The sequence below is a fragment of the Melanotaenia boesemani genome, chromosome 17 (assembly GCF_017639745.1).
Source record: "Melanotaenia boesemani isolate fMelBoe1 chromosome 17, fMelBoe1.pri, whole genome shotgun sequence".
Lineage (NCBI taxonomy): Eukaryota > Metazoa > Chordata > Actinopteri > Atheriniformes > Melanotaeniidae > Melanotaenia > Melanotaenia boesemani.
Window position 1 is genome coordinate 1,377,071 of NC_055698.1, and position 15,482 is coordinate 1,392,552.

General features: G+C 40.5%; 1 protein-coding gene across 1 annotated transcript in view; it reads left to right on the forward strand.

Annotated features, from left to right (window-relative positions):
• The window catches only part of thsd7aa (thrombospondin, type I, domain containing 7Aa), a 96,010-nt gene that overhangs the window by 48,062 nt on the left and 32,466 nt on the right, over positions 1-15,482 (forward strand). The window contains 10 exon segments of the mRNA XM_041966910.1: positions 2,289-2,470; positions 4,407-4,562; positions 4,877-5,047; positions 5,050-5,082; positions 6,215-6,272; positions 7,822-7,860; positions 7,862-8,010; positions 11,802-11,959; positions 11,961-12,005; positions 12,007-12,043. Of these exon segments, the coding sequence (XP_041822844.1) occupies positions 2,289-2,470; positions 4,407-4,562; positions 4,877-5,047; positions 5,050-5,082; positions 6,215-6,272; positions 7,822-7,860; positions 7,862-8,010; positions 11,802-11,959; positions 11,961-12,005; positions 12,007-12,043 (1,028 nt within the window).

Consider the following 15,482-nt stretch of genomic DNA (forward strand, 5'->3'; position numbering starts at 1 on the left):
GAAGTCCAGGAAGAGCAGGCGGGCATATGAGTTTCTGCTCTCCAGGTGGGTGAGGGTTGTGTGGACCACTGATGAGATGGCGTCATCAGTGGAGCGGTTCTTTCTGTATGCATACTGATGTGGGTCCACTGTGACGTTGATGGAGTCTTTGATGTGGGCCATAACCAGCCTCTCAAAGCACTTCATGACTACCGGGGTCAGGGCTATGGGTCGGTAGTCATTCAGGCCTGTCACTGTGGGACACTTTGGGACGGGGACAATGGTTGCAGTCTTTAGACAGGTGGGAACGGATGCCAGTGATAGTGAGGTGTTGAAGATGTCCGTCAGCACCTCAGCCAGCTGGTGTGCGCAGTCTTTCAGTACACGCCCTGGGATGTTGTCTATCTATCTATCTATATCTAATGGCAAAACAAAATATTTATTCTCTTTCTTTTCCTGTTTGAGTGCAGAAAACCTTTAAAAGTTTATTACCCTTCTGGAATGTTATGTTAGTCCTGTAGGGAGGTTTATCAGCTTGCAAAGGAAAACTATTTTTTGAAAGCAGAAGAAGGTCCTCTCGCTCATGACTTGATCATCCATCTGTGAAGCAGTAAAACAGGAGTTCGTTTTTAGTCACATCATGACAGATTTGTGGGTGTACAGGAGATTAGTTCAGGAACCTACCAGATCAAGAGTTTATAGAGAGTTCAGCTTCCACTCCTTCTCTAAACTCACGTTGACCTGGTGACCTGTGGAGATGGACCAATGTCGTAAAATAGCCGAGTGGTTGGCTCAACTATCCAAAAGCCAGATTCTTACGGCTTCTCCAGGCAACTGTTCTGTCTGTAAGGGAAAGTCCATCAGATGTTAAAGGCAAAATAAGTAGCATTGACACCTAGTGTTTCAAATCAGAACTGCAGTCGAAAGAGAAAAACAAGGAGCGTTCTTCCCCCCTCTCCCTTTGGACAGTTTCTGTAGGTTGGCGGTTTGTGAGCGGATGGTTCTTTCATACAGTCTATGAAGGACGGAGAACAAAGCGCCAGCAAACATCATGATGAAGAGCGAAGATGATTCACACACAGGAAGTTGCTATGCTTTGCAGTGCTAGCGCTAATTTACATTAGCATAGGTAAAGAAAAGCTACATTAATCAACAGCAGCAGCAGTTTTCCCTTAGTCTCACTTAATAAATGAATTTGATAGTAATTTAATGAGTTTATAAGGACAAACACAGTATCGGCCCAAACATCATTACATTTGTTGTTGTAAACTAACAGGCCACCAGTTTACTCCACTAATACATCCATACAGTCACACACATTCATTTAATGAGTGCAGAGAAATAAATTAGACTGAAATCTTTGTAAATCAAGATAAACTTTTCGGTTAATTTTTTTGAAGGAGAAAAACTTGACAAATGAAATTGTTGATGTGGGAGACAGATAACAGCCATTGATGAACAACAACCACTCAAACAAGAAGATTTATACCTCTCCTTGTCTTTTAACCTTTAAAACTCCACTAGCTCTCTGGTGCTAGCCTCTGAGTGCTGTGAGTGTGTAGCTCTGTGGGGTAAATGTGATGGATATTTTACCCTTTAGATGATCTACAAAGTTTTCCAGGCATTTCTATCCCGTCCAGGAGGTTTATAATCCAAACATTAAATGTAGTTTTATTCAGAGACTCTATCTGGTAAATCCACAATGATCCATGATAACAGCATTATTTATCATATTTCACCATAAAAACATCACCATCACTACTATGTTACTAAGAGACCTCTATTTAGACCTGGACATGATGATGAAGCCACTTCCTGTCAGACTTTCCACCAATCAGAGAGCTTAGATTGATGGTAACGTCCAATCAGGAGCAGCCAAAGATCAACCAGTGAGCAGAAAGTTCTATGTGTGTGTGAAAAGAAGAAAAATAATGCTCCTCTATGGCTGGAATAAAGCCAAGAAGACGTTTCTGATGCACGGTGGCGCCACAAAGCAGCTGAGCTGGAGTTGGTTTAGTGAGGATAGCAGGTAAATAGTAGCAGGAATAACTGGAAATGAGGAAAAAGTGGAAACATGGAAATAGTTTCTGTTGTGTGTTTGTTTCAATAACAATATTTTTTCTCCTGAAAGCCAAGACTTGAGAGAACGATGAGATGAGAAAAGGTTTGGTCACTGTTGGTCTGTGTGTTATTTCTACAAAGTTCTGTTAGTAATAAATTCTGCTTCCTTCTCCTGGTTTTGGAATCTTGGAGTTTTAAAGGTTAAAACTCCAAGCCAGATCTCAGCCTGACTCTTCTTATGTCATCAGCTACAAATGGAAAACAACTGAGTGGACTGAGTGTCGGGTCGATGTGCTGCTGAGCCAGCAGGACCGTCGGCGTGGAAACCAGACAGGCTTGTGTGGGGGTGGCATCCAGAGACGTGAAGTCTATTGTGTTCAGGCCAGTGTTGATATACCATCCAACCTGAGCCCGCTCAGGAGTAAAGACGGTAACTCTCCCAAAATGCCTCTCTTCTATTTTTCCTGATGTTCTTTTGGTTTGCAATATTTCTAAAAATGTATATGTGTGTGTGCGTGTGTGTCGGGGGGGGGGGGGGGGGGGGGGGGGGGGGGGGGGGGGCTAGGCTAATGTTATTTACTGTATTTAATGTTATTTTTCCTTTTGCAGACAGTATGGCAGATAGATAGTATGTTATACCTGGAGCTTCTTTTCTCATGTTAAGGATCTAGTCCCAGCTGGGCTGCTGATCTTATTACAGGGTGAAAAACGCTGTAGACTTGCTGACAGAGGGCTGTCACACGTAGGCACATCAAAACATAACTGGATTATTGCTGGACGCCCACATAAACCAGGCCAGTCCTTGTACAGATGAAGGATGTTACTGTGTGTGTGTGCGTGTGTGTGTGTGTGTGTGTGTGTGTGTGTGTGTGTGTGTGTGTGTGTGTGTGAAAGTTAGAAAACCAGTGTACGATCAACACAAACTTTTTTCATGCCTACTTCAGATAAATTTCTATTGATGTGTATATGATATACATAATTTATATTCTAATATGACTCATCAAACAGTAAGTGATGTTTTAGAGATTGTAGATCAGGGGTGTCACACTCAAACAAGTTGAGGGCCAGATTGGTTCAATGTTTATTAAAAACTTATTAAAATGACCTTATTGCACATATTGAACCTGGAACTAACACAGCCTCTTAGTTATTGCCTATAAAACAACATTAATCATTGAATAAATGGAAAATATTCATTTTTTGGGGAGACGGGGTCGTTGACAAAAGGTGAGTAGCTCCATCAGGCTGCTAGAGAACGAGCGAGGTACACGCTCACGGGCTGATCCCGTGCTGATTGATGCACCCTTGGGTTGGTTGCATGTGTGCAAGTACTGGGTGGGAGGGTATTACTTTCAAGTATTATTATTATCATTATTATATATATTATTATTATTATTATATTATTATTGTTATTATTTCAGTTCTGAGTCTGATGGTTTTGATTATGAACCAAAAAAGGAAGCTACTATTCACATTGCTCCACACAAGACTTTCATAACCGAAAAATGGTCTCTTATTCCTAAATACACACCAGGCAACGCCGTCAGCAGGAGGCGTTATACGACAGTGTCAGGATGACATCATTTCAATTGATCATGTTCCAACTCTGTAAACATCAAAATCTTGTCAAAATCAAAAATACATTCAGAAATAAAACTTAAAAGCAGTATTTTATTATTTTATAATACAGGATATAATATATATATTATTATTATTATTATTATATATCTTACATTTTAAAAAACTTTTAAAGGCTTTCTTTTATGAAAAACAATTGAATTTTGTATCTTGAACGATGATCTGGAAAAGGTAAAAAACAACACTGCACTAAATATTGATTGAAATAGTTTGTAATTAAGTTAATAATAAAATATAAACATTTTTATTGGATTTTTTGTTTTTATTCTGATGCTTTTGAATAATTAAACATACCCCAGGAAGATTATTGCTGTTCCTGAGAAACAAAAATAACAGGAGGGTTAAGATGGACTGAAGCAGAGTAGAAAAGGCTTCTGTGGTCAGGCTAATTTGAGGTTCCTTTTAGAAATCATGGATACTACTACCGCTGAGGATGGATATCATTAAGTTTGTTAGCAGTGCTCAGTCCATACGTTAAAAGGAAGCATTAGTAATGACGGAAAATCGCGGTTTCAGGCTGAATACGAAGTTCCACAGCTGGAATGAAGACCAGAGATGCACCTACATCTGTAGAGCAGTAAAAAAATTATCTTTAAATATGTCAGTTGTTAGTTTTTCTATGTTTATTTTTCTTCAGTTTTCTACATCTTTACTCTGTTACATGTGTTGTCATGAGAAGCGTTTTTCTAGGGATCAGGGTGTCATTGATCATCTTTGTGTCTTCGTAGCATCACGGCCTGTGGACAGTGCTCTGTGTCTGGGTATTCCTCCAAACACCACCCAGCTGTGCCATATGAAGTGTCCTGTTGAGTGTCAGGTGTCTTTGTGGAGTGCCTGGGGACCTTGCACCTATGAGAACTGTCAAGATCAGTCCACCAAGAAAGGTACAAGCTCACCGTTAATATCATAATAAATCTGGGTCGTATTTGCTAAGGGAGCTCTTGGTTTTAAAAATATTTTTACATAAGTTGTTAAGATTATGTTTCCAAAAATGGAAAGTAGCATCTGTCTACTAATTAGAGAAGGTGTCCTAAAGTAAATAAGCCGTCCATTTACTGTAATATTGTGCTTGTCAGTTTCACTGTGTAACCTTTACTTTATTATTCATGGGAGTTTATCAGAGAGCCAAAAACCCACATGGCGTCATCATTTTCTAGATTACTATTACTTATTGTTTTCTTCTCTTCACCTCTGGCAGGCTTCAAAATGAGGAAGAGGAAGATCATCAATGAGCCCACTGGGGGGATGGGGAACTGCCCCATCTAGTAGAAGCAATTCCATGCGAAGGACCCCAGATGCTACAACTGGCTGGTGGTTAAAACTGGGAGGAGTGCATCCCCTGATAATGAGAAGGAATGTGGACCAGGAACTCGGATCCCCAAGTCCAGTGTGTCAACAGTGATGGTGAGAAAAACAGCAGATAAACAAAAACCATTTAAGCAGAATGCAGCTTTTTAAGTAAGCAGGTCAGAGCCCTCCCGGTTGGATAAATCATGCATGGGTGATAATGACGGAGCTGCAACAAGTTATTAACTGATTGGGAAGACACATTTGTGGTCATGGAAAATAAGCGAATCTGTTTCAGGAAGGGTCTAATTATTGGCATCAAGAAAAGAAAACATCTAAGGAGATGATAAAAATAATGAAGCTGGGTTAAGGACATCGTTGCAGACTGGGAGGATAGTGGGAACCATCATCTTCCAGGAAGAAATGTGTTTTGGAAAAATGTCTAAATGAGGGTGATCGCAATCACTTAAACATTTAGTGAAATAAGATGGTAAAAAAACAACAGTAGAACTCAGCTCTATGTTTAATAGTGAAAGTCTGAACATTTCCACCATGAACAATGTGAAGGGAACTCAAGGGACTGAACAGTTGGTAGCCATAAGAAAACCACTAATCAGTGAGGGCTAACAGAGAAAAGGCTTCAGGGAACATAAAGACTGGACTCTGGAGTGATGGAGGAAGGTCATGTGGTCAGATGAGTCCCAGATCTACCCTGTTCCAGAGTGATGGAGCATCATGCCTAGTGCTACTGTACAAGCCTGTAGGAGCAGTCCATGGTCTGGGTTGCTGCAGTAGGGTCAGGTCTAGTTCTGGTTTTAGGTTCAGGTCTAGGTTCAGCAACATTATGTGTCCAAAGAATGAGGTCAGCCTGATACCTGAATATCCTGAATGAAGAAGGTTATTCCCATCTTTCCTGGTCAAACGGCTTTTTTCTCGACCCTACTGGGTCTGGTTGTGTTATGAACAAGTGGTTGTTCAAGCCCCGGCTCAGATGATGGGGCTGGAGTAGCAGTGCTGTGTGCTAACCAGGGAGTAGGAGAAGCATTCCACATGCGTCCATCCTCCAGCACAGTAGGAACCTGTGCCAGCTTTCTGAAATTACCCTGGCGGGTTATTGCAGGCCCTTTTTTTAACATGGAAAGTTTCCTCACTCTGACCAGGACTTTTTTCTTTGATCTTTGTGCTCCTCTTTTGACATCTGTGTAGACTTTTGATGCACACTCTGTCTGGAGGTGACATTATCTTGCAGCTGTTTCTCTGGTACATGCTGTGGCTTTGCTGTGGTGCCATGTGGAGGGGCATGGTATGTGAGCAGGAAGATCCTGTATGAAGGGTTTCCACTGTTTCCTCTCTTGCTTAGCAGTGTGGATCGTTTCTTTAGGACTCGGTTCCAGCGTCTATGCTCCATTTGCTTGAGGATAATACAGAGGACACTCTCCGTGCTTGATATCCCTCATTGCCAGGAAACGTTGCAAGCTCCTTTAATGTGAATTATCACATTTATATACCTATCACATATTTATCACATATCTGTACAATTTTTCTGTACAGAGAATTTGTGACATAGAGACAAGAGTGATAGAGAGTGATAGAGAGTGATAAAGAGTGATAGAGAGTGATAGAGAGTGATAGAGAGTGATAAAGAGTGATAGAGAGTGATAGAGAGTGATAAAGAGTGATAGAGAGTGATAAAGAGTGATAGAGAGTGATAGAGAGTGATAGAGAGTGATAGAGAGTGATAAAGAGTGATAGAGAGTGATAGAGAGTGATAAAGAGTGATAGAGAGTGATAGAGAGTGATAAAGAGTGATAGAGAGTGATAGAGAGTGATAGAGAGTGATAAAGAGTGATAGAGAGTGATAGAGAGTGATAAAGAGTGATAAAGAGTGATAGAGAGTGATAGAGAGTGATAAAGAGTGATAGAGAGTGATAAAGAGTGATAAAGAGTGATAGAGAGTGATAGAGAGTGATAAAGAGTGATAAAGAGTGATAGAGAGTGATAGAGAGTGATAAAGAGTGATAAAGAGTGATAGAGAGTGATAGAGATGATAAAGAGTGATAAAGAGTGATAGAGAGTGATAGAGAGTGCTGTCTTATTGTCAAGAACAGAGTTAAATAGAAATCAAAATTTGTACATCACATGATGCAATTGTACCTGTCTACTTTAGCTTCTTTTTTTTCGTCGCCTGTAGAAACCCTGGTTTTAACTAATGAAGACTAAACATTTATATTCTTAGCTCAATTCCATTCAGCTTTATTTGTAAACAGCAGCAATTTACAAAATAAGTCATCTCAAGGCACTTTAACAGACATAATCACTTCAAACCCAATTCATTACAATCCCGTTTAATTGTAGTCTACACAACATTTACAACCTTTACTTCTAAAAAACAGTGAAGCTAAAAAACGAGTTTCTCGTAACATCACATTATCACAGGAAGTTATTAATTAAAGGACTAACGTCCTTGCACATTATTGCAGTGCAGAGCTTCAAAAATATAATAGATTGACCATCAGGTCTGGACCTCCACATATCCGTTTATGTAAGAAAGTCCGATTACTTACTGAGTGAGCCTCGGTGGAGATCACATCTGCAAAATCTACTCCAAAACCTGACCTCTCAGGGACAGAACCAGAGAGTAACAACAGTCTAAAAACAACGGAAGATAGATCTTTCCAACCCAGTGTTTGGGTAGTTGTGTTTTTCTCATGAATTGAATGTTGATGGTGACGGAGCTGTTTGTACCATAAAAGTTACTCAGGTTTTACCACATATTTAACAACCATCTTAAACTCCAGTCTAGGCATCGAATCTTGTCCTGCAACATTTTAACTCTTCTGTTTCCACCAGGTGAAGATGTGAGAGAAACAACTTTTGCCGTGATGCCATCCTTCCATGCCACCATCTGTGAGGTGCCTTGCCCAAAGGACTGTGCCCTGAGCCCCTGGACCCCCTGGTCCCTCTGCTCCCATACGTGCTCTGGGAAAAACACAGAGGGCAGGCAGACCCGAGTGCGCTCCATCCTGGCCTATAATGCTGGAGAAGGTGGGCAATCCCATGTTTTTAACTCGTAACGTAGGTCTGCAGGCCAGCTTTCATTTGGTTGAAGTAAACGGTCGTTGCTCACAGTTGAAATAGTTTTTTTCCTGAAACACCCTGTAGAACGAGGATTTTCCAGTTTGCTTCCTACGTATAAATGAATGATTATGTCTTCTTCTGCAGTGACAGCTAAAGTTGTGACATGGGTCACTGTGATGCAGGGTAAGACGCCACTCTTCCAATGATTGTTTTGAGGAGTCTCATCTTGGCTTTAACGGAAAAACACAAATTTTCTTTCTTACTTACTGCTCCAAGGTCCTTCACTGGTGTCACTGGTTTCCACTGATTTTCGGTATTTTCACATTAGAGTCCTTAGAAAACAACCTGTGGCCTTTGCTGATGTAGTTTCCCTTTGATCAGTTAGAGGATGTAGAATCTGTTGTCAGCTGTTGCTGGTACAATAAATTCCAGTGCTTTTAGTAAAGGCAAATAAGAATAGATGCTGAAAAATAGCACCTAATATTCCTTATTATTAGTATTTGCTAGGAAATAAGTTCATTCTCGCCCAACACAACTAAACCTGAGGATAAATGAGAAGGCGGACGATGGTTGGCTCATGTCTTGACAGGATAATTGGACTTCAGCTCTTTTCTTCTGATCCAGTGGCATCCTGTCCTGGTACAGTATATATTCACAACACTTTACTGGAGTAGTGTTGTCCAGCTGTCCTGAGGAGGAGGAGAAATAGCTTAGATATCTGTGACGGATGTCCATGTCAGGTTTCACCAAGATGTCCATGCAGTAACATGATGCAGGATGATTGTTGCTAATCATTTCCTGCTAAGACTTTAGATTAGTCAATAAACAGATTAGGGAGTAAGATGAGTAGATGTGCTGCTCGGCATCAAGTTATAGACCTCTTTCTGGTCTTCAGCTCTAGGAAACTGATTCAGGCTGCAGACAACAGTTCAGAAGGGAAGAGTAGAGTCCATCTTCAAGTCTATGTAAAGCTGAAATGATTTGCATTATTGCAAACTACTTAGCCAAACCGGAATGATTAAAACAGCCAGGGTTACTGGTACAAAATTAGGTTTCAGGATAACAGGAAGGTGTGATTAGTGCTCTCTGCTATGAGATGCTGGAGGTGGTGGTGATGAAGACGCTGATAGACAGATCTCAGATCAGCTCAAATGGGCTGCAGTAACAGGACGAACAGAGGAGTGTTTCTCTTAACATGAAACTCAGCCTCGGATGAGAATTTTCCCCTCCCCTTTCAGCCGTGAACCGTCTTTTAACATCATCAAATGATGCAACTGATATTCCAGGCAGACTTAAACTTCTGCCATGGACCCAGGGTTGAGGAAGTTTTTAAAAGGTCTCGACCCACCTGAGCTTCTCCACCGCTGGTCTCTCAGCTCAGCTGACCCTGCTACTCCTGGTTGAAACTGCAAATGACGCAGATCAGGCATCCAGCACGACGAGGAACGAAACAGCTGAATTTAGTTGTGAAACATGGAATATGGTGGAATTTGCTCATATGTGGGTGTGATCTTTCATCTCACTAATTTAAGAGCATTTAACGGTTCCTGAGCCAAGTGAAGAATAAAGTCTGGATGAGAGTTGAAGAGGTCTTAAAAGATGAGAAGTCAATGCTTCACGGCTCTAGAGAAACAGAAAAGCTGCATCTATTTCTGATGAAGCATGAAACTGGTTGATAACCAGGAGGAGAAAACCAGGGCAGCCTCCATCAAACCCGAGTGTCTGAGCTGCACCGGGACGCTGTTCTGGAAAAGATCCATCAAAAATATTTAATCGTTTTAGATTATAAGATTAATTTAGATTAACATAAAAACAGGATGTTTCTGGCTGGTGGAGCAGCCATAAGCATAATATATAATATCCCTGAAGACGGACTGCTTTTCTAACACTTGTGCTTCAAATAAAATAAACATTTTCCCAAAACTCAATATTATTCACAGTAATTTAAATAACCATCAATATACATTAATTAGACCACAAGGAAATCCTTAAAATGGATTAAAACATGAAAATCAAGTAAGTTTAATTTAGTTTTGTTAATATGGCACCAACTTGGAAATAAAACAAATATTCTGAGGGACTATTTTCTTTAAAGGGATAGTGCACCCTAAAAATATAGCTTTTGAGCTGTAAACAACAGAACTACTTAACTGTGATGAAAATCATATACTGTTTGGAAAATTTGTATTTTTTTTTTTATTTATTTTAAAAACTGGATTTTGTGGGTAAAAAATGGCTCATAGCGCCCCTCTACAGGGTAAAACCAGGTTGTGTTTATCGTGACATAGAGAGGTTATCTACGTCACGAGAAAATTTAAAACACCCACAGCCCCTCCTCCAGGTGCAGGTGGGCGGGTCCTCGCCTTGCAGGTATAGAAAACCACGCCCACCAACACATATGAAGGGATGTGAGCTTATCTGGTGTAGATCTGCTGGTTTTCAGACATCTTTTCTTTCACAGAGTTTCTGAATACATCTTCCTGCGATGGGACGGATTTGTACTTCTGAGGGTGTAAAAGTAAACTGGACTTTATTCTTTACCTGTTGATCCTCACCTGGCGACAGACAGCAGCTTCAAATTGTAGCAGCAGCAACTTCCTGCAGCTGCCACAACCTGCCGCGAGTCTTCCACAGCTTTCCAGAGCTGCTGGAGCTCAGTTTTCTGGCCCGTTTTCTGGTTTGTTGGAAGTATGCCAGGTCTCAGTTTCTTGTTTCTTCTGCACCGAGTTTGAGTGAATGATGTTTACACCTGTTTGAATGAAGCACATTAACAGAAAAATCATTCATTTCTTATCAGATTAAAACCTGCCAAGTGATATTTACAGACTTCTAAGAGTCAGTCTGAGACATGTTTTCTAGAAAGTGGTTCATGTCATTAAAATGATTTAATTTTATTTATACTGGTTCACCTCACTGAGGACACGAGGTCTCATTTTCAAGAGTGACCTGTTTTTAACTTTCCTACATTTTAATTGTGTTTACATCAACAATACAAATCTCAATCCTATCAAAAAATAATTTTCTACATGAACCAAAGACAGAATCATGATAAACTTCTCTTCAGCTGTCTGAACCTTAGCTTTAGCAACTCCCTTTATAGCTGAGAAGGGATCCAAGGAGGAAAACAACACCATCTTTCTGACAGATACTGAACACTTCAATCAGGCACTGACGTTTACAGTAAAAGAAAAAAAAAAAAAGAAAGCATTTGTTAGTCAGACTAAAACTGGATTTTAAAATGCATTGAAATATGTTTACGTACAAACATGAAAGTGACTAGCGAACCCTGATCATGCAGTTGGGGACTGAATCACGTCTGGATAAAACACCCTAAAACACATGGCTAAAGGAGATTGTGACTGGGCGTCAGCTGATAAAATCACCACTGAAGCAACTTAAAGATGCTCTGTCCATGAATTCAGCTGTACTTACAGTAACAATGATCTCCCACAGAAAAAGTTAGAAGCAGCAGAACATCATGAATATTTTCTCCAAACAGTCGACACTGTCAGCATGTTGGACATAAATCAGTGAAAACTCCACCCCCCTCCTGTGCATCTACGCTGGGACAGTTTAAATGTCTCTAATCTGGACCTGACCAGTCTGAGTCCAGTACAGACTGGTACAATGCACAAATAAAACTCCTTTGATCTCGTGTTCCTAAACCTCTTTTATGTAAATCTTTCAAGATCCTGCATCATTGCTGAGTTGTGTTTCATTGGTAGTTTAGACAGTGGTTCTGTTCTGGTGTTTCTCAGGAGGAATCCAGTGTCCCGACATCAGCGCCCTGCAGGAGGTGAGGAACTGCAATGACCATCCCTGCACCATGTACCACTGGCAAACCGGCCCATGGGGACAGTGCATAGAGGACTCCTCCATCCCATCCACCAACGGATCTGTGGGCCGGATACATGGCCGATGACATCTCCTGCTCAGTGGGGATGCAAACACGCAAAGTCATCCTGTGTCCGTGTCAATGTTGGTCAGGTTCCTCCTAAAAGTAAGACTTCATCATTTATAATGTTTTAACGTCTAGTGTATGAAAGTGGTGTACTTGTGGATCATGTTAGAAGTTTGTGGATGGGCTTGAACTCTCTGTCCACAAGTAGCAAAGTCCCCTGATCCATGACGGTATCTGTTTAAAAAACAGGACCTCATGGATGGCAGGTCAGTTGCTGCAGATGTCATCAAAATGACCCTGGAATCACAAGGTGACATCAGGACATGTTCTAAGCTACTCATGCCGATGTCGGTAAAAGGCTTGCTGAAAAAAGAGCACTCTTTGGCCTTTGTCTTGAAACAAATGTATAAAGGGCCCAAACTGACCTGTAACACCATGGATGTTACTACAGTTAATAATATTTATAAGATAAAAATACATTAAACAAATTTATTTAAGAAATGTGTTCTGATATCCCTCAGTAACAGTCAGATAACACAGCAACCTTTTATTTGTTTATATGGTTCTTGTAAGGTATATTTTACCATCTTTTTATTGAAACCAACTGACCAAAGCGTGTCCTGGAGGCCCACAGCAACAACATTAAAATCAATATTTTTCATGAAAAGGAATCCTAACAAGGTAACCAAGAGATAAGAATGAAATTGGATGATAGATAAATATTTTTTTGCGTGTGTTTTACAGCAGATTTAAGACATGGGTCAAACTGACCCATTAATATAAGAGATGGTAACAGAAAACTAATGCAGGAGGAGGGTTAATAATCCCAGCTGGTGTAGTATTACACATGGTTGGAAAAGCCTGATTAGTCACCTTTACAAAGAGGTAGAATTTTTTAGAGGTGGTGCTTCTGTGCAATGAGCAACAGAGCTAAACATGTGGGTATTACCCCCAAAAAATGTTCCAAATCTCTTGTAATGCTTTCCTGTTGATGTTCACTCTGGTTCTGAGGTTCAGGTGCTGCCAGGTGGGTTTCAGTCACAGGTGTGTGACTGACACCTGACTAACAGGCTGATATATCAGACTGAGATTTGGGAGCCAGTAGTGCGCCCATATCTCCAGAATCTGGAACCTAACTGTATCCTCCATGATGCCAATGTTTTCCCCCACAGAACCAGGACCATCAGGGTTCCTGGATTTAATGACCTGCTGGGAGTCCAGACCCCAGCCCATCTAACATTTGTAGGATCAGCTTGAACATCCTGTTTTCTCCAGAGTGACCAACACAGCCATGCTAGCTGAGGAATGTGATGCCACCCCGCGGATAAATAGCCATGTTTACATATACAAAATTCTTCGGGCGGGTTCCAGTCCTGATCAGACCTGCCCTGTTACTTATGATCATGACTTTTGTTGACATGCATCACATGTTTGACAGAATAAATCATTCTGAAGAATTTTAACTTCTTTTTAAATCCCAGGCACCGTACTTGTGTCACGTACCAATCAGCTCTGACCAAGTTTAAGGTTAAAAATGATTTTCTGTCAGTTATTGACAATCCAACGTTTTTCATCATTAATGAAAACGTTACTTCTTTTAATTATTTCACTCTGAAACTGAACATTTCCACTTCAAACACAGCTGGTTACCATGGTGATCTCACCAGCATCTCTGGGACTCTGACTTGAGGCTTGACTCACCGGGTTTAAGTGTAAATCATGATTTTTTGGGGACGCCTCTTAAGAGTTTATGCCAGAGAAGTTGTCTGCTGGTTTCATGTCTGTAAATCATTAGCTGTTCTTTAGTCAGTTTGAATGTATTAAATCTAAAAGGGTGAAAGAGAAGATTAATCATTCATATTAAATCATTTTCAGCATGTTTTTATCTGATAATGACCTAAAAACGTCTCTTCCCTCTCCAGCTGAGTACCAAAGAGATTCTGGGATTGAGATAACAGGGAATACATGCTGGTAACTTAAGTAGAAACTGCAGGATTTGAATGATTTCTATGGCAGTAAAAACATTTTAACAGCCTCTGTGTGGGAGATAATTAATGATACCAGAGACTGATGCAGGGATTGTGTCCTGTCCCGTCTCCGCGGTCCTTTTGTTTCAGGCTACAAAGGGAACTCTGTAACGATGTGCTGAAATGTTTGTAGTGTCTTTATTGACATGTGTTTTTTCCAGTTACCTGTCTGTAACGTGGTCTGTGATTGTCTCGTTCTGGTGCTGCTGGGTGTCAGGTGGAGGTGTTCACTAATAGGCTGCTGAGCTGCTGACGACTGCTTTAAGCATCTGGGTCTCTTTCCCTCCCTGGAGGCATATTCCTGGATTCATGAATTATCTGTTTATTTATTCAACACAACAGGCGCATTATTCTGGCAGCAGAGCTGGATTATGCAGGCAGACCCCCCCTCCACCCCCCTCTGCTGTGTATGGAAACCAGCATGGCCTTTTATATTCCTGCACGACAGCTATCGGCTTTTATGTGCTGAACCACGAAGCCATGGGACACATTTCCCACATCTATGAGCACAGACGACTCTTTACTGGCTACAGGATGGAGGGACTGACAATAAACACAAGATGATAATAAGAATTCCAATATAAATCTAATATATTTGTGTTATAAAATACATTTCTTTATACATTCATTATTTCTGTTGAATTTTGTAAGCACTACTCTGTGTGAAGCTCTGTTTTGAGTTGGTTGTGCATAGCTTCAGCATTTAGAGCTTTTCCATGGATGAAAGGATTAGGAAGTTTCTAAGCTGCTGGGCTAATAACAGACACGTGTACTGTAGTAGCCTTGATGCTTATTAGTATTGACCACAATAAACCACAATGCTTAAAATGCCAACTGTTTCTTAAAAGAATTCCAAATATCCAACATGATCACGACATCTAACATTATCTCTCCATCGAAGGTGGTGGTAAGATCAGCACAGGGCAGACAGACTCAAGTGTTAATGATGGCAAGTCTGACTGTTAATGAACCAGTTTTAAAATGCTTGTTGAACAGATTATATGAGACCAGTTCTCTGATGTTCACTTGGCACAAAGTTCAACTCCTGTGCAGCGTTACTGAAAATGACCCCGACTAAAAGCATTTATTCAGAAGAGGACGATGCAGTCTCCGCTTCACACAATTCCGTTTGTCCCTAAGTAATAGCTACTGTTACAGACAAGCTAAGTGGCAGGAAAGACGGCATTGTTAATAGTTCTGTACAAACGAATTAGACAAGTCCAGTAGAGGTCCTGCAGCCTTTTCACCTGTTTTTCTCTAAAGAGAAATCTAGAGTTAATGTGCTAGGATATTTTATTCTTTCCAGAGCAAAGAGGAGGTAGCTGGAATGAGATTTTTGAGGTTTCTTTTACTTTGTTTCTGTATTTTAGCATTAAAAGATATAAACTGATAAAACTTAGAGACCTATAAGGAGTGCAAAGTGATTTTACAAAATTATAGTGTTGGAAATTAAATGAATGTAGACAAATTGTGATTATTTCTCTGACGCTAATCATAAAAAGAAAATCTAT